The 20,373-nt window shown below is 43.8% G+C and overlaps 1 protein-coding gene across 1 annotated transcript in view; it reads left to right on the top strand.

The window, feature by feature from the left end:
* The window catches only part of ZDHHC2 (zinc finger DHHC-type palmitoyltransferase 2), a 209,484-nt gene extending 190,007 nt beyond the window's left edge, over nucleotides 1–19,477 (top strand). The window contains exons 12-13 of the mRNA XM_040418796.1: nucleotides 18,877–18,947; nucleotides 19,025–19,477. Coding sequence (XP_040274730.1) covers nucleotides 18,877–18,917 — 41 coding nt within the window. The 3' untranslated portion in view covers nucleotides 18,918–18,947; nucleotides 19,025–19,477. The remainder of the gene's footprint in view (nucleotides 1–18,876; nucleotides 18,948–19,024) is intronic.
* The last annotated feature ends 896 nt before the right edge of the window (nucleotides 19,478–20,373 follow it).

The raw sequence follows: 20,373 nt of genomic DNA, 5'->3' as shown, positions 1-20,373 counted from the left end.
TAGCAAAATACTAATTAAAAGAACGTTATTCTTTATAAAAACTCATCATCCCGCCAGCGCCACCAGCTTGCCCCCCAGTGCCATCAGCTTGCCCCCCAGTGCCACTGAAATAAAATACTTACCTCTCCTGTAGGGGCGCCGCTCCACAGTTCCTCCATCTTCTTCTCCACGAGCTGCACTGTCATCCTGACATCAGACGCTTACGTGCACTATGATCTGATGATGTGTCAGGATACAGTGCAGCGCAGTGCGGGCTGGTGGGTGACCACGGAGCGGTGAGTAATAGCAAACGCTTCACTCCTGCTCCGTGGTCACATGACACAAACGAATCCTCGATCCAACGATTAATCGAGTACTCTGATAGCAAAATACTAATTAAAAGAACGTTATTCTTTATAAAAACTCATCATCCCGCCAGCGCCACCAGCTTGCCCCCCAGTGCCATCAGCTTGCCCCCCAGTGCCACTGAAATAAAATACTTACCTCTCCTGTAGGGGCGCCGCTCCACAGTTCCTCCATCTTCTTCTCCACGAGCTGCACTGTCATCCTGACATCAGACGCTTACGTGCACTATGATCTGATGATGTGTCAGGATACAGTGCAGCGCAGTGCGGGCTGGTGGGTGACCACGGAGCGGTGAGTAATAGCAAACGCTTCACTCCCGCTCCGTGGTCACATGACACAAACGAATCCTCGATGCAAAAAATTTGCATCAAGGATTTTTTTGGGTCTCGATTTACTCGATTCAATCGAGTAATCGTTTCAGCCCTACTCTGCACCATTTAAGTGAATAGAACTGAGCTGCAATGTCATACGCAACCCACAGACAAGATGGCAATATTAGATAATAACTTTCAGCTTTCAGTAGTACTGTAGGGTGAAAGAGGAGGGTTCCAAACCAGTGTATGCAAGAAGAAGGAGTTCTGTGCTCCATGGAAGTTCGAAGTGTTAGTTTATTTACAAGTAACCAAAGTTAGGGCTTATTCACACCTCAGTGTCCATTGTGCCTCAATTATCTATGCAGTGGATCAGTAAAAAACATTCTGTCCACAAAACAGATCAACCAAGTTCATGCTCCTGCATTTTTCTTGTGGACCAACCATCCATGGAGAAACACAGAAGCCTGAATGAACATATATAAGTCAATGAATTTTATTCACTGAAGTGTGAATAAAGCCTTAGTGTGACGTTTCGGTCCATAAATAACAGACATTGCTCAGAGGCGGATTGCCGTACATGGAAGAGTATAGGAGATTGTAGCATTGTATGAGATACAAGCACTGCAGGCCCGTGTCACCTTGGTGTACCGTAATTTATATTACCGTATATAGTTATAAGTCCATCAGGCTCAACCAAGGGATGGGTGGGAATGTGAATTTAGGAAATGGGTGTGAGAACCAAACTTTGACCTGAAACATCACACTAAGGCCCCATTCAGACGGCCATAGTGTTTTGCAGATCTGCAAAACACAGATACTCGCTGTGCGTTCCACAATTTGCGGACCGCACATGGCCGCAACCATAATAGAAAATGCCTATTGTTGTCTGCAATTGCAATTGCGAATTAGGACATGCTCATTCCTTGCTGCAGAACGGAACCACGGATGCGGACAGCACACGGTGTGCTGTCCGCATCTTTTGCGGCCCCATTGAAATTAATGGGTCCGCACCCGTTCCGCAAAATTACGGAACAGGTGTGGACCCTTCATACAGCTGTCTGAATGGGTCCTAAATGGGTGCTAAATCTTGCTGCCTCTCTTGTAAACTTTGACTTGGAGTCAATGAGAACTTTGAGTACAGAGCTCCTTCTCTCTTTAAGCTTATAGGTAGGATTTCAATGTGACTTTTGGTCATGTAATAGTCACACAATAGGTACAACTACATGGGGGAGTTGAGCAAGAATCACAAAAAAGCCAAGCAACTTTCTCACCTATAGGAAAACATTGAGGTTGTGCAACCATAGTAAACGCCGTACAACCAAAAGATGCAGTGGGTCCTGGCCATTGTGTAGCTGAGCTAATAAATGCAGAAGTTGTACCGTACAGCCTTGATGGTACCTGAACTATGAAATACAACACAACAATGGAAGAAATCTTTATATTTGAACATATAGCCACCTACTTTGTGGTATATTGCGTACAGAATGGAAATGTATTTTATGTATTGTCAAAGTTTATGGCCAGCTGTACCATATTCCTCATCATCTGATTTTTAAATCTGTGTTTTTATTATGTCAATAACATACATTTTTATTATAAGTATGTAATTTTCAATTACCTCCAACCATCTACTCCTCAGCACAGTTGAAATTATGCAGGATACCTTGGCGCACCACATATTCATCTAATGTATAACTTTTTGCAGGCAGAAATATTCTGCAGATGTTGGTACAAGCCAGTTTTTGATCATGCCCTGCAGCTAATAGGAACTTCTGGCATGACTTCTTTTAGGTTCCAGCCATTGTAAAAGGTCCGCAGTCATTTATCAGGAATTGTAATAAGCTGCTCAGGCCAACGTGCTGTCGCGTAAACCATGCCAAGAGTCCTGTTACATCAACCGTGTTAATCCAGGTTGGCAAAGGTTCATGTTGTCGCATAATAGGATTGAGCATTGTGGTGTACTTTTCTGCAGTATCAGCTCCAGCAGATGTATCCTACCACTAGTATCCAGCTACATTGTTCAGGAGCATTCAGCCTGGAATATATGGACATTTAGTGGATTTCCATCTCTGCATAAAAGACTTGGCTCCTTCATTATTCATGGTGGTTTACGGGTTTTCCTTGTGCACCATTCTTTCCAGCTGCACTGTTACTTTACTGTCTGTCTCTTGAGACTACTTTTGCTTCCAGATATCAGAAATGGTGGATAAACCAATCTTTCAATCCTTTGAAGAGATTTTCTTACATTCAACATCTGAGAAGGTTTTCCTTGTCCTCTTTTGTCCACTCGTCCTATCATTAGTCAGCTCTCTCTACACAAAGTTATAATTTTAGGCTCATGATGAGTTCCATTTGTGGGGAATTCTGTTAAAAATTGCTTGACACCCACTGTCTCCAGTCATCTACCTTGACACATGCACTTTTTTCCTGATGCCTCCTCTGATGAGATTCCAGGTGTGTCGGATTAATGTCTGGAGTGTGGTTCTCCAAAACACTGTATACACAGTTAATGGATTTTTTTCTCTATGGCGAAGCCTTGATTGAGGAATCCAATTGGTACGTACTGCTATTATACAAGACATGGCTTTATCAGTTTTCTTTTATAATGTCATTGCAGTGTACACTGTTTATCAGGACCTCTGTATTATCCTTATTTATCTTTAAATGCTATGAATTCCAGGGGCTCTACATCTAAAATGTGGTATACATCTATAATATAAAACAATCAATACACGCACAATATACATAGACTTATTAGCCCATTGGTACTAAGAGATAGAGGACCCTACCCGCGAGGGCTTGGAATCTACAAGGGAAGGGGAAAGGAGACAGTAGGTAAGGGTAGAAGCACAAGCCGCTCATCTGGCTATGTAGTGGCAGCTGGGTTATTGCAGGTGGCAGGCTTTTCTGAAGAGGTGAGTTTTCAGGTTGCTTTTGAAAGTTTAGATGTTGGGGGAGAGTCTGTAGTGAGTTCCAGAGTATCGGAGATGCAGATGAGAAATCTTGTAGACGACCAGGCAGATTCCCACTGGTCCATGAGTCAGGAGCCACCAAACATGAAACTACGCTAATGGAGCAAGTCCTGTTGTATCAGTCCAGTTTCCGATGTTAGAAATCGTCATCACAAGATGTCCTCACAGATCCTGCACCCACTGAGCAATTGAGTGGGAGCCTGGAGAAGAACAGAGCAGTAGAGGAGGTAAGTGACTGGAGAAGTCTTCTGATACTTTCCCTTAGGCTGGGTTCACACGAGCGGATGCCGTGCGTGGCATCCGCTCCGTGAAAGAGTGCCAAGACCCGATGCAGACTGCAGAGGCACGGAGCATTAACATGACTGATAATGCTCCGTGCCTCTCTGTGATCTTTTTACTACAAAATCACAGTGACAACTGTGATTTTGTAGTAAAGAGGTCACAGAGAGGCACGGAGCATTATCAGTCATGTTAATGCTCCTTGCCTCTGCAGTCTGCATCGGGTCTTGGCACTCTTTCACGGAGCGGATGCCACGCACGGCATCCGCTCGTGTGAACCCAGCCTTATTGCTGCCATCAGTGGGGGAGGGTTGGTTAAGGGTAATAATGTTGCTGTCAGTGGGGATGTATTTAGCTCTACACCGTGATATTTACTTGGTGCTGTTGATTGGTATTTTGTGCCACACTGTGATGTCTACTTGGCGCAGCTGGGAGGTATTTTGTGCTGCACTGCAATATTTACTTGGTGCTGCTGGGAGGTAATTTGGACTTTATTGCTGTAACACCTTTCCTTGACCATGTGATCGGGTGTTTCTTTATTTCATGAGGGATGTTACGAAGTAAAAGAAAATGTGCTGCATGTGCATTGCGCTCCACTTTCTTTTCGTCATAAGGGGTGAGGGTGATATGTTTTGTGGGCTGGTGGGGTTTGTGTATAATGACTGCTTTTTAAATCTCAGTCAGGCCTCGCACTGGGATTTAAAAACGGACAAAAGGAGAGCAAAGAAGATCTTGTCAGGATCAGAGATAATGTGTGGGGGCGTATCTGGAGATTAGGTCATAAATGTAAGGAGGGGACAGATTGTGGATGGCCATGTATGTTATTGTTAGTATTTTGACCTGTATTCATTGGGCAGACAGATAAAAAAATGTGGGGAGAGGTGGATTAACCAGGCAGCAGAGTTGAGGGTGGACAGGAGAGGAGCAAGAGTGTTAAGAGGGAGGCCACATTGGGGGATGTTGTAGTAGTCCAGAGGGAGATGATGAAGGTATGCACTAGCATTCTAGTTGACTCAGGGCTAAGAAGGAGCAGATGCGAGAAATATTTTTGAGTTGATGGTGGCAAAAGGAAGTAATGGCTTGGATCTGTGGCTTGAAGGACAGGGCAGAATCAAATGACTTGTGAGACTGGAGAAAATGTGGAGCTGTTGACTGTAATGGATAGGTCTGGTAGAATGAAAGGTGGCAGGAAAGTTCAAGGTGGACATATTCTTGGAATTCTGATGCAGATAGGAGTAGCAAGGTGGGGTGATAGCTATATAACAAGGAGAGGTTGAGGAAAGGCTTCTTGAGCGTGAGTGTGATGCTGGCATGTTTAAAAGAAGAAAGGAATACACCAGTGGTTAGTGATAGATTGAACAGGAGGATCAGCCGGGGATAAACTTAGTGGTTAAGCATGAGGTGGGATGGAATTGGGCCAAGGGCACAGGTGGTGAGTTGTGATTGGAGAGTAAGTTGGAAAGTGTTTCTTCAGCGATAGTGGTTATATGGGAAGAATACTGATTAGGTGTACACAGGGGTTGCTTGGACTGTTGGTTGAAGCTTTCTCTGCTGTTATCAATTTTTGAGGCAAACTCATCTGCTGGAATGACGGGTGTGGGAAGAAGCTCCAGGGGACTGAACAGGAAGAAAACAGTGGCTGTGTGTTTGTTGTGAAGGGAAGATAGTGTGGAGAATGGTAAGAGAAAGTTTGATGTTCTTATGCTGGTGCGCTAGTTTGCTGACTGGAGGGGCAGTTGAAGAGAGAATAGTTGAGAATGTAAGTAGACTAGATCATGGGTAAAAGACAGCTTACTGCAAACAGAACACAAGTTCCATAGTTCTCTGGAGAGAGGAACTGGGTGCAAATTAGGGTTGGGCGATATCAAAAATATTCAGACGATAACGATATTAAGAAATTTATCGCGATAAATACCCGTTTAAAAGAAAAAACACAAGGAGACATTATACTGTATGGGGGCAGCCACAAGGAGACGTTATACTGTATGGGGCAGTCACAAGGAGACGTTATACTGTATGGGGGCAGCCACAAAGAGCCGTTATACTTTATGGGGGCAGCCACAAGCAGACGTTATTCTGTATGGGGGGCCACAAGGAGACGTTATACTGTATGGGGGCAGCGACAAGGAGACGTTATACTGTATGGGGGCAGCCACAAGGAGACGTTATACTGTATGGGGGCAGCCACAAGGAGACGTTATACTGTATGGGGGGCCACAAGGAGACGTTATACTGTATGGGGGCAGCCACATGGAGACGTTATACTGTAAGGGGGCCACAAGGAGACGTTATACTGTATGGTGGGCCACAAGGAGACGTTATACTGTATGGGGGGCCACAAGGAGACGTTATACTGTATGGGGTCAGCCCCAAGGAGACGTTATACTGTATGGGTGCAGCCACAAGGAGACGTTATACTGTATGGGGGCAGCCACAAGGAGACGTTATACTGTATGGGGGCAGCCACAAGGAGACGTTATACTGTATGGGGGCCACAAGGAGACGTTATACTGTATGGGGGCCACAAGGAGACGTTATACTGTATGGGGGCCACAAGGAGACGTTATACTGTATGGGGGCCACAAGGAGATGTTGTACTGTATGGGGGCCACAAGGAGACTTTATACTGTATGGGGGCCACAAGGAGACGTTATACTGTATGGGGGCCACAAGGAGACGTTATACTGTATGGGGGGCCACAAGGAGACGTTACACTGTATGTGGGCCACAAGGAGACGTTATACTGTATGGGGGGCCACAAGGAGACGTTACACTGTATGTGGGCCACAAGGAGACGTTACACTGTATGGGGGCCACAAGGAGATGTTACACTGTATGGGGGCCACAAGGAGATATTATACTGTATGGGGGGCAACAAGGAGACGTTATACTGTATGGAGGGGCCACAAGGAGACGTTATACTGTAGGGGGCAGCCACAAGGAGACGTTACACTGTAGGGGGCAGCCACAAGGAGACGTTACACTGTAGGGGGCAGCCACAAGGAGACGTTACACTGTAGGGGGCGGGGGCCACAAGGAGATGTTATAATAAAGTCTTGTGGCCACAGGCCACCATACATACAATAATAATTTACAATATACTTTTCCCGCGGCTGCTTCACTTGTGTGCTCCGATTCTGACATCAGCTGTCGGGAGGCGGAGATTTGAAATTGGGAGCAAGGAGGAGGGAGAGCCGGAGGCTGCGGGAAGTAATACGTTTGTAATTTTGTCATTAGAGCACACGAGCGAGGCAGCCGCAGGAAAAGTCTCTCCAGAGACACCCAGTACTCACACAGAGTTGGTGATGTCGGATGGTGAGTGGAGTCTGGAGACTTGAATAAGGGAGGCGGAGCAAGAAGGAGCCAGGAGCGAGTGGAAGTAATGTGTTTGTACTCAGCGCTATGCATGGTGCAGGGGCAGGCGGACGCAGATTTAGAAGCGGTCAGCACACATGACCGCTTCGATGATGTCACAAAATACAGCGGTAATTAGGAAACAGCGATATCGCAGTTTTTTAATACCGCGGTATATTGTGAACACCGGTATACTGCTCAACCCTACTACTCAGCACTATGCAAGTGCAGGGGCGGGCGGACGCAGATTTAGAAGCGGTCAGCACACATGACCGCTTCAATGACGTCACTAAATACCGCGGTAATTAAGAAACAGCGATTTCGCCATATCGCCGTTTTTTAATACCGCAGTATATCGTGAACACCGGTATACCGCTCAACCCTAGTGCAAATGTGTTTGAGGTTTAAGAAGTTAAACCCTTAGTGGCTCGGTGATATAATGGAGAGATCTGCTGGGAATTCCAGGATTAAAAGATATGCCCCCAGCAGTAAAAAGAAGTAGAGGGAAGGATGGTTTGACGAGACAGTGTGTGTTTAGAGAGAAAGGTTTAATACTTAGAAGGGACAGAGGGATAAAGAATGTATTCCTTTTTGTAGGGTTGGGAGTAAACTACAGTACAGTAATATTACATGTGCAACAAGCTGCAGAGGATGGGAGTGGGGGTGGCACTGGCTGCAATGATTATTCACAGTGGCAATCCTTACACTGATGCTCTGTAGGGCCATGGCAGTAATAGAAGGGTGCACCTTTTCTTTCCTTGGGGCACATCCGGATTTTAAGACTCCTGCCTGATGGTAGTCGGGGGTTCCCTTGGTGTTGTGAGTTTGGTGCTGGTGCAGTGGCCGCTGTATGATGCTGGAGTCAGTAACCAGGCCAATTGTAGGAAAATAAACGTCTCTTTTTGCATAAGTGCAGAATGTGAGTTGTAGTTCATCCAATGGTATCAAAACACAGTTCCAAACAATTCTCAGTTCAACTCTTCCTAGATAGCAATGTATGGATTGAGGCAGGGATGAGGATTATAGTACCTCTTCCCTCTATCTCTCCAGTCTCTCTCTGCAGACTCTAAGGCTAGAAATAATTCAATTGCAATGGTGGCTGTAATTTCCAACTGAGGGGTACAGGACTGAGATATGGTTGGCCAGGACCATGTCTGAGTGTGAAGGGTATTTTTAACAATGTCCCTCTCACTGCGGTAAAGTCTCTATCAGCCTTTAACAGGATATACCTTACTGACTGACTACAGTGCTCAGCCACGCAGACTCTGGACCTTCTTGGTTCTTTCCCTTCTCTTTTCCTGGAGTACTGCAAAGTAGTGATTACTTGCTTGATGGAACTATCCTCAGAGATAGTCATTTCTGAAACTTAGGCCTAGTCCTGTGAGGAGTGAGCACATGTAGAAACCTCTCACTTCCTCTGCTAACTCACTACTTACCAGACTTAGCTAGGGGCGGACCTAAGTCCACACCTAAGGCTACTTTCACACTGGCTTTTCTCAGGAATCGCGGTGGCCGCGCGTGCGCAGACGACTTCTTATCTTCTCCCGGCCGGCCGCGCGCTGTACTGAACGCGCACGCCGAGACCGCGCATGCACTATGGTGATTTCTTCCTGGCCAGTATAGTATACTTGCCAGGAAGAAGTCACCAGGGCGCATGCGCGGTCTCGGCATGCGCGTTCAGTACAGTGCGCGGTCTCGGCATGCGCGTTCAGTACAGCGCGCGGCCCGGCCGGGAGAAGACATCAATCAAGATGGAGCCCGCCCCCTGCCGAGTGCCGAAACCAGGAAGTGGACAGCGCGCCAGGAGCAGGTAAGTATTAAACGGCGTGTTGAGAATAAAGGGGTTATACCATGATTAATGTAAAAAATCGGAAATCATATAGTTCATGAATCTAGAGATCTCCTCATTCATTGCTCCAATTGCTCTGCTAAATTTATTTCAAGCTGGTAGCTTAGAGGGCGTGCACTTCCTCATAGGGTGTGCCCTTTTTACTGCAGCTGGTGGCAGTAACTGAGCATGTGCTTTCAACAGGACAGAGAAATTTGAAAAAGAGCAAACAGCAGGTGGCTCTATACAGATAGATTTCATTGAAAAGCTCAGTGGCTTTACAAAATTTTTAATTACATTCAATTACAATAATATTCAGATCCACGTGCTGGTTCGAAAATATACAATATTTTTCATGGGACAACCTCTTTAGATAACATTGCACAACAATAACAGTTTGCAAGTACCATATTCTGGGGTACTGTACATGCAGCAATGAACGTCTGCGCCCACAGTGCGGTTCTCTTTTCTGGCTCATAGAGGGTGTGTTGAGCAGGGATACCGAGCCATGATGATGATATGCCCTTATTGGTCATATAGACTGCGGTTGCCTGGGGAAATTTCTGAAATCAGTTTACTTACCAAATCAACAAAAGTAATTTAATATGTTTTTACAGAGCCTGATCTGTCCTTCTTATCTGATGTAGCTTCACTTGTTCATCCATGATAACTCCCCTGCATAACGGAAACGGGACGGATCCGTTTTGCAGCCCATAGACTTCTATTATGACGGAATGAATAACGGAATGCCTCTTAAGGCATTCCATTATGCATTCCGTCATAGAATTGCGTTATGGTCCATGGTAACGAAATCCATAACGCAATTCTGCTTTTACCACCAAATAAAGCGTGAACGAATTTCAAAATATGAAATTCGCTCATCTCTAATTATGACTTTTCGTTTGCGAATACAATACAGTCAACTCATATAATCCTACAGACAAAAAATACATTTCAGGCACGAGCATCACCAGGTCTAGGAGCCCCCTCTAGAAAAGGAACCAACAGGCAGGTGCTATACTCAGCCTGGTTAAAGAGTTGAGATGTCCACCAAATACACTGCAATTGGGCATAGGTCTGGTCTTATACATCACTTAAGGTTTTTGCCCCTCCCTCCAGGAGTTAGACTAGAGCTCCTTGTTTTTCCTCTAAGGAGCCCACAGTCTCAATTCCTATCCCACACATGTAACCCCAAAGTCCAAAATAGCAGGGCATAGCTGATCTTTCTCTGATGTTCTCTATTGGAATTATAGATGGTGAAGGGCCCATTCATTTGGGATGATGGCTCCATTCTGCCAGTGTTGTTAGGCTGTGAGGCTAAAGAGGACCTGTCAGCTCTTCTCACTTGTGGGTATAAGTAAAAACTTGTATTTCTTATAAAATAACAAATCTGGAGCTCCACATTGTATCTTTCCTCAGTTAGGCCTCATGCACACGACCGTTGTTGGGTTCCGTGTCCGTTGTTCCGTTTTCCGTGATTTTCTGCGGACCCATTGACTTTCAATGGGTCCGTTGAAAACTCGGAAAATGCACTGTTTGTCATCCGCGTCCGTGATCCGTGTTTCCAGTCCGTCCAAAAAATATGACCTGTCCTATTTTTTTCACGGACAACGGTTCGCGGACCCATTCAAGTCAATGGGTCAGTGAAAAAACACAGAGGCACACAAGATTGTCATCCGCGTCCGTGATCCGTGTCAGTTTTTTTCCTATCATTTTCAAGGCAAACTTGACTTAGATTTTTTTTTCACTTTTCATGTCTGGTGATCCTCCAAAAATCAAGGAAGACACACGGACAAAAAAACGGAAACGGATCACGGAACAACGGAACCCCGTTTTGCGGACCGTGAAAAAATACTGTCGTGTGCATGAGGCCTTAATCTTGCTGCAAATGTGTGTCTATTGACAACTGCATGCTACCATTCCCTTTGTCAGAAGGTTGTGTCCCTATACATTGTGACACTAACAGCAGTGATTGGACAATGTCAATGTGTAGGGACAAGGAGGAATGATAATGCCAGATGTTAATTTATTCATACTTTACATGGAGGAATAACGGAGTCACAGCAAAATCAAAGAAAACATGCTCCACAAGGAAGGGTAGCCTGTATACCATGTACAGTTATAAATTTGGTGTACCCTCAAAATATGGTAACTCAACACACAGCAATTAATGTCTAAACCTCTGGCAACAAAAGTCAGTACACCCCTAAGTGAAAATGGCCAAAGTTTCAATATTCTGTGTGGCCACCATTATTTTCCAGCACTTCCTTAACTCTCTTGGGCATGGAGTTCACTAGAGTTTCACAGATTGTCACTGGAATCCTCTTCCACTACTCCATGATGACATCACGGAGCTGGTGGATGTTAAAGACCTTGCGTTCATTGGGATGCCCCACAGATGCTTAATAGGGTTTAGGTCTGGAGACATGCTTGGCCAGTCCAGCACCTTTTAGCAAGGTAGTGTCGTCTTGGAGATGTGTTTGGGGTCGTTATGTTGGAATACTGCCCTGTGGCCCAGTTTCCGAAGGGAGGGGATCATGCATTGCTTCAGTATGTCACAGTACATGTTGGCATTCATCGATCCCTCAATGAACTGTAGCTCCCCGCAGCCGTCAGAACTCAGCCACAAACCAAGACATTCACACCACCATGCTTGACTGTAGGCAAGAGACACTTGTCTTTGTACTCCTCACCTGGTTGACACCACACGCTTGACCCCATCTGAACCAAATAAATTTACCTTTGTCTCATCAGACCACAGGACATGGTTCCAGTAATCCATGTCCTTAGTCTGCTTGTCTTTAGCAAAATTTTTGTGGGCTTTCTTGTGCATCATCTTTAGAAGAGGCTTCCTTCTGGGATGACAGCCATGCAGACCAATTTGATGCAGTGTGTGGCGTATGGTCTGAGCACTGACAGGCTGACCCTCCACCCCCTTAACCTCTGCAGCAATGCTGGCAGCACTTATACGTCTATTTTGAAAAGACAACCTCTGGATATGGCAATGAACACGTGCACTCAATTTCTTTGGTCGACCATGGCGAGGCCTGTTCTGAGTGGAGCCTGCCTTGTTAAACTGCTGGATGGTCTTCGCCACCGTGCTGCATCTCAGTTTCAGGGTGTTGGCAATCTTCTTATAGCCTCAGCCATCTTTATGTAGGGCAGCAATTCTTTTTTTCAGATCCTTAGAGAATTCTTTGCCAAGAGATGCCATGTTGAACTTCCAGTGACCAGTATGAGAGAGTGTGAGAGCGATAACACCACATTTAACACACCTGCTCCCCATTCACACCTAAAACCTTGTAACACTAACGAGTCACATGAATACCGGTGAGGGAAAATGGCTAATTGGGCACAATTTGGCCATTTTCACTTAGGGTGTACTCACTTTTGTTGCCAGTGGTTTAGACATTAATGGCTAAAATTAATTAATTTTGTGAGATGCATAATGTATATCCATGGTGCATTCGTCTTCAGTGGGTGCTTAGCATCACGTGCTGCTCTGATTCTTCACCAAGAAATAACACCCCATCTGCTCTCCATATAGACAAGAACATTTATGACTATGGTTTCCAGCTTCCACCAACAAAATAGGAACTAGGAGCAAGCAAATGACGACAGTCTCAGCACAATAGTGCACGTGATCTGTGAACAGAAACAGTTCTTCTCAGGAAGAAGGGCAGGGGATGTTTTTATATAAACCTGCCAAGAGGTACATGCCCAAAACATTCAGCTCTGTGCTGAACTGATTAAACAAGTGCTGTCTTATCTAAGATTCAGACAGTTTCTTCATCTAATACATCGTGGTGTCCATTAAATTGACAGAATGCTGATCTGATGAAGAACATCCCAAATAATATCATCAGTCTTCTTGATATTTGCTCTGTCTAGCCAGATGGTGGTAAGCTATGACCTGAACGTCCTACAAGTCTGAGTATTTCACTGTGGATATGAATATTTACCTTGTGCAGTATGGTCTGTGTCAGAGGCCTCACATTGATTGTTAATCAGACCTGCAGAACAAATTGGTCCACATTCTGTGCTCCATACAAATGAATGCATATGGCGTATGTTCACACACTGCAGAGGGAAAAGAAAAACAACTTTATTATAGGTTTTACTTATCAGTTACAGCATAGTATTGTAGGCGATTTGGCCAAAGTAGTTTCATATATCAGCATGCCTCATCATGTGTGCGTGTGTATGTATATATATTGTGACACAGTGAGGAGTTGTGTCTGGCAAGACAGTTATTTTCCTCCCAGCATGTGCGGCTGGGCTGGTTTCCAGCCAGATGAGGTCAAGTACCGGACCAGAGTTTAAGTGCCGGTCTGGGTTTTGGCAGCCCCTGGCTGTCCTTAAATAGGCAGCTGGGCTCAGCAGAGATGTCTCTGTTTTGGGATCTGAGGCTTGGTGCCGTGCTGGAGGGCTTTCCCCGCATGCTGGGGAAACAGGCCCCCTAAAGCCTGCTGTGAACTACTGGAGGCAGAACTGCCAGCAAGGTGACTTGTGTTATATAAACTTTCCATTGTGTGTGAATTAACACCAAGACTGCAAACTTACGTGTTGTTTTGTGCAATTGCCTCAAGTGTGACTAAACATTGACGTTTTGAGTTAAGAACTTGTATTTTGCCTCTGTACTGCGCCCGCTTACCCTATCTACCAGAGCGAAACCCTGCAATATATATATATTATTATTCTGTCCCATTACTTAACAAGTGGGAGGCACATATGCAAACTGTTGTAATTCCTACACCGTTCACCTATTTGGTTGTAAATACCCTCAAATTAAAGCTGACAGTCTGCAGTTAAAGCACATCTTGTTCGTTTCGTTTCAAATCCATTGTGGTGGTGGATAGAGCCAAAAATGTTAGAATTGTGTCGATATCCCAATAATTATGGACCTGACTGTATATATATATATATATATATATATATATATATATATATTGTAAACCTTTTAGGATTTTCAGTTTTTCTGCATAAACTTGACATAAAACTACATCAGATTTTCACACAAGTCCCAAAAGTAGATAAGTTAAACAAAAGTAGACAAAGATAACCAAATATAATAAATTAGTCAAAAATAATAGACGTGGTCATTTATTGAGGAAAATGGTTCAATATCACATGTCTGTGAGTTGCAAAAGTATGTGAACCTTCAGGATTAGCAGATCATTTGAAAGTGAAATTAGAATCAGGTGTTTTCAGTCAAAGAGATGACAGGTGTAAGTGGGCAACCTGTTTTATTTAAAGTGGTATCCTGCTAGGTAAAATGTATCCCTTATCAGATCGGTGGTGGTCCTACTGCTGGCACCCCCACCGATCACAAGCCCGCGGGCCTCGTACTGCCTGCAGGCCCCCTGCTGGTCGGTCGCACAGGGAAGCAGCAGGGGGCCTGCAGGGGTAGGGGATAACTTTTACCTCCCGGAATACCCCTTTAAATATTTAAAGAATAGGTACCTGTCAAAGTCTGGTCTTTACAACAAGTTTGTGGAAGTGTATCATGGCACGAACTAAAGCGATTTCTGAGGACCTCAGAAGAAGAGTTGTTGATGCTTACAAGGCTGGAAAAGGTTGCAAACCATCTCTAACGAGTTTGGACTCCACCAATCCACACTCAGACATATTGTGTACAAATTGAGGAAATTCAGGACTAATATTACCTTGTCCCTTGGAGATCACAAAGGAACCCAAGGTAACCTCTTAGCAACTAAAGGCCTTTTTCAGATTAGCTAATGTTGTTATTTATTGTTCATGAGTTCACCATCAGGAGGACAGTGAACAACAATGGTTTGCATGGCAGGGCTGAAAGAAAGAAAGAAAGAAAGAAAGCCTCTTGTCTCAAAAATAAACATTGCTGCCCGTCTGCAGTTTGTAAATAATCAATTGGACAGGCCAAGAGGCATTGTGGACACATGAGATTAGAATATAACTTTTTTGTTTAAATTAGAAGCGGTATATTTGGAGAAAGGAAAATACTGCATTCTAGATTAAAATCCTTATCCCATCTTTGATACACATGATTTAGACCTGTTTTGGTGCATCTGAGCCAGGATTGCTTGAGAACATTGATGGAACAATGAATTCTAAATTATACCAGCAATTTCTAAAGTAAAATGTCAGGACTTCTGTGCGTAAGTTGAATCTCAGGAGAAAGTGGGTCATGCAGCAAGACTACCAAAGAATGTTTAAAGAATAATAAAGTTTTGGAATGGCCAAGTCAAAGTCCTGACTTAAATCCAATAGAAATTTTGTGGAAGGACCTAAAGCGAGCAGTTCATGTGAGAAAACCCAACATAACAGAGGTAACGCTGTTTTGTATGGAGGAATGGGATGAAATTCCTCCAAGCCGATGTGCGGGACAAACAATCACCTGAAATGTTTAGTTGCTATTATTGCTGCTCAATGATTCGCACCAGATACTGAAAATTAAGGTTCACATACTTTTGCCACTCACAGACATGTGAAATTGGATAATTTTCCTCAATAAATAAATGACCAAGTCTAATAATTTTGACTCATTTGTTTGATTTCAATATCTTTATCTACTTTTTGGACGGGTATGGAAATCTAATGTAGTCTTAGGTCAAAGTTATGCAGAACTATAGAAAATTCTAAAGGGTTCACAAACTTTCAAGCACCATTCTATATAGAATCCTGTTCATGTTCTTGAGGAGAAGCTCGTCAAGTTTTTTTTACATTACCCAGAGTCATAAATACAGAGAGAATCCAGGGTGTGAAATAATTAACATGAATTGTATACTCCACCATTTGTTTTTGTTGGAAAAAAGTGTGACTCCACTGCCCACAGGACATTATTGGAGGAGATTTCTAGCTCATTCAGTTGTTCGATATCAAACTTGAAATGGGAAGCAATGTTCTTGTTGAGAAGTGGCTTCCTCTTTGTGATTTTCCCATGTACACTATCCTTGTTGAATATTTGCTTCTGGGTGTGGCATCATGAGGACCTGAAAATTCTTTAAGGGGTATTTCAGCTACACAAAAATAAATTGGCAGCAGTCTCAAAGTATCTTAAAGACATAAAACAAGCGATACGCCTTGATATGCCCTCTAAGCCAATTAGTGGCCGCAGTGGTGACCCCTTCTCAGCCAGTGAGTGGGCATTTCAAAGACTTTCCTGCGTGTTAAACTGGAAATATAGAGCAGTGTGGACCCAGGCAATGGTGGAATGGCAGTGACAGGAGATCTGTGTAGGTCAGTATTGCTTCTTTTCCATTTTTAAGCTCCTGTGACCCTGCTACCAGTTATTTTTGTTTTGCTCAAAACCCGATTAAACAACCAACCACTGTTCTTTGTGATCTTCCAGGTTATTGCATAACTTGCCCATGAAATGCTTTTTGTCAAAGGGAGTCTGTCAGTACTTTTGACCATGCTAAACTGCAGACAGGACTATGTAGGGGCTGGGGAGAGCAGGGCATACCTTTTGTGGAGCTTTTCTCACCACTAGTGATATGAATATATACTTTTATTGTGCCAGATTCTGCTTTTCCAAGTGCCCTGGAGGCGGAGCTTCACTATGAATTGCCCTCTGCATTGAGGTGCTTGACAGCTGTACTAGTCTCCTGATTGGATGCTACAGCTGTCACTCAAGGCAAAGGGGAGGGGCTGTGAATAGGGATGAGCGAATCGACTTCGGAGGAAACATCCAAAGTCGAATCGCATAAAACTTCGTTAGAATACTGTACGGAGCGAGCGCTCCGTACAGCATTAGAATGTATTGGCTCCTATCGCGAAGTCTTGCGGGACTTTGGGTAATAACTTCAGAAATTAATTTCTACTGTAAAAAACCTTTTACCGAACTCTGGTTTGGTTCCAAGGTACCACTTGCTCGCTCCGTACAGTATTTTAATGAAGTTTTAATGCGAATCGACTTTGGATGTTTTATCCAAAGTCGATTCGCTCATCCCTAGCTGTGAAGCAGCAACTCCTTAGAAATTTGCTTTGACCTAGTCATGGTCAGTGACATGATGCAGGCACCACTTTAATTTGGTCACTGTTACATGTGATAAATAATATTGACACTTTCTAGAATGAATTTGGAGAACTTCCTCATGATGACCTAGAAATTTAAGGGGTTGTCTGAGATATATATTTTTTTACAAACCGCAGGGAAGCGATCATATAAAAAAAGAAAATATTGTGCTTATTGTCTGGAAGCCCCTCCGTTCAAGCACCACTGCGGCCATGACGTAATGTTTTAATGTGCTGTATACTGCAGGTGTTTGCTGCAGACAATCACTGGCCCCAGCAGTATGCAGCTCAAGAGAACAGTTTATTGGCCGCAGTGGTGACACACGATATATACGGGCACATCATCTCTGTAGCCAGCAGACAGGACAGAGCTGCAGTGTGTGAGGGGGTTCTGGTGTAACATTTTTTTTTTATTAAAGGGGTTGTGCAGCCTGTTTATATTGATGACCTATCCTAAGGACAGGTCATAAATATCTGACCGGCGGAGGTCCTGTACCTAGCACCACGGCCAATCAGCTGCTTGAGCAGGGGGCGGTTTCCGCGTTATCTTTCCTGTAGCGGTGTTGTAGTGTAATTACAAGTACTCGCACTGTACAAATGAATGGAGCGATTACTTTTAATTACACTGCACTTCCGAGACAACGAGCAGTGTAATGAAGAGGAAGCAGTGCTCGCATGAAGCGCCACCTCCTCTTTAAACAGCTGATCGGCGGGGGTGCCACGTGTCAGGCCTCCGCGATCAGATATTGATGACCCTATTCTGAGGATATGTCATCAATACAGCCAGGCTGCACAACCACTAGGGCTCATGCACACGAACGTATTTTCTTTCCGCCTCCGTTAGTTTTTTTTGTGGACCGTATGCGGAACTTTTCACTTCAATGAGTCCACAAAAACAACGGAAGGTACTCCATGTGCATTCTGTTTCCGTATGTCCGTATTTCCGTTCCGCAAAAAAGTAGTGCATGTCCTATTAGTTCTCGTTCAAACTAACATTTTTGGCTTTCTGTATAGGGGCCATTTTTTGCGTTCCGTATACGGAACCATTCATTTCAATGGTTCCGCAAAAAAAAACCGGAATGTACTCCGTATGCATTCCGTTTCCGTATTTCCGTTCCGTTGAAAGATAGAACATTCAAGTCAATCGGTCCGCAAAAAAAAAATGAACACATACAGAAATGCATCCGTATGTCTTCTTGCGGAACCATCTATTAATAATTTTATTCCCAGCCCAATTTTTTCTATGTAATTACTGTATACTGTATATGCCATACGGAAAAACGGTACAGAAACGGAAACAAAAAACAGAACAACAGATCTGTGAAAAACGGCCCGCAAAACACTGAAAAAGACATACGGTCGTGTGAACGAGCCAAAATCACGGTCCGAGGCCCTATTCAAGTCAATGGGTCCGGAAAAACGGAACGCACACGGAACACATCCGTATGTCATCCGTATTTCATCTGGTTCATTTTGCAGATCCATACTGTAGAAATGCTATGCCCAGCCCATATTGCTCATGTGTTTGGTGAATAAATAAGTTACTGCTTTCAATCCGCAAAAAACGGATCAAATACGGAAACCATACGGATATGTTTTGTGCAATGACGGAACGGAAGAGGACTTAACTCAGAGAAAAAAAAAACTCAGGTGCAGAACAACAGATCCGTAAAAACGGACCGCAACACAACAACGGTCGTGTGCATGAGCCCTTAATCTGATAGGTTTCCTCATATGTAACCATAATTTGGACAGCTGACCAATTTCTTTCCACCCTTCTCTCTTCCAGGTATGAGTAACCCAGCATTAACCATTGAGAAGGAGACCTAGCTCTGTGGAAGTGTTGCAGAGAGTTGCGAAGTAAGAGACTAATATATTTAGTATCAGCAGGCGGTCTCGGTGTGTACACAGTACTAATCAGTGTGCTCTCTCTGTAGGCTTGCAGACCATGGGCAGATGTTCATGTGAGGAAGAAGTCATGCACTCATTGGCTAGCTTTACATCTGTTTCCAGAGACGAAGCACCTGATTGGCTCTCTCCATTACCGCTAAAAACCATGCAGAAAGACTTTTCCTCCCCTGCGGTAAACTGCAAACAGCAGGAAATGTGCAGGAAGTAATGGAAGGAAGAGGAATCCTTTGTAGTAAACTTTCGGCAGTCCTGTGTTGTATGCGATGTAAGGTTGTATTTTACCGTGTGTATGATATTATAGCACAAACAAGCATTATCGTCTTTCCTCTTCCGAGAAGGAACATTCTTATATATTTCTCGAATGTGAAGCACTTTTTGAAAAGAATGATGGCAGCATATTTTCTATGTAAAGGAAACCGTATTTATCTATATAATGAGGCCAATGAAATGTTATTGATGATCTCATTAAATAACATCAACACCAACCGAGTCCAGATATCATCACTGCTGGTGAAGCTGACATTCAGCCAAAAGTGAACGCACCAGCCAAGTTTTATACTGCAGTTTGAAGTTGTCCTCTCTGTAAGGTCTGCGCCCTTGGAAGTAAGCATGCCACCTCCACAATAGTTCACCATTTTATTTGAGTATGCTCATGAGGTTCTTCACATTACCTCTGAGCAGGTGAGAACACTCTTGCCATGTGTTTGCTCCATACAAACCTATTGTATAGAATGTGTTTCTATCCTTTTTTTTGTTTGTTTGTTTTTTTTTGTTTTTTTTGTAGACGCAAATATATTTTAGATGTTAAAAGTGGTATGAACAGAGACTTCGTCTCCCCTGCATGTACTAAATGGATTGACTGTATCAATGCATTCTGCACCACACAGGCATCACCAGCCCAACCATCATGTACCTATGTGAGGTTCCAGCAGTTAAAGACTCTCTTATATTTAAAGAGAATCTATCACCCACCCACCACAACTACATCAATGAGTAAGTATCTTAAAGGTGCTGATTCTGAATCTGTAGTTTGCACACACAAACTGTGTATGCTGTATGCTGATGTATAGAAAGGGCTACAAAGCACATTGCCCCGAATGTAGATGAGCAGAATGGTAAAAATGACAGATTCAGAATCAGCATCTTTTGCGCTTTGTACTGTGGTTTACGGGGATATTTTGAGATGACAGAATCTCTAACCCTTTAAGTATAAATCTCTAACCCTTTATGAAATACATCCTGGCAGGGAGGCACTTCAGTAGCCAAACCTTTCACAAGCTTAGTAAATAGGGGTCTTGTTTTAAAGCTAAGAATTGTAGCTTTAAAACAAGACCGGGATTGCAGCTAGTGACTAGATGTGTGGTATGCATATGGA

Source organism: Bufo bufo, chromosome 2, assembly GCF_905171765.1.
Source record: "Bufo bufo chromosome 2, aBufBuf1.1, whole genome shotgun sequence".
Taxonomy (NCBI): Eukaryota; Metazoa; Chordata; class Amphibia; order Anura; family Bufonidae; genus Bufo; species Bufo bufo.
Note: the sequence above shows the minus strand (reverse complement) of the source record. Positions and strands in the feature narration are given on the sequence as shown.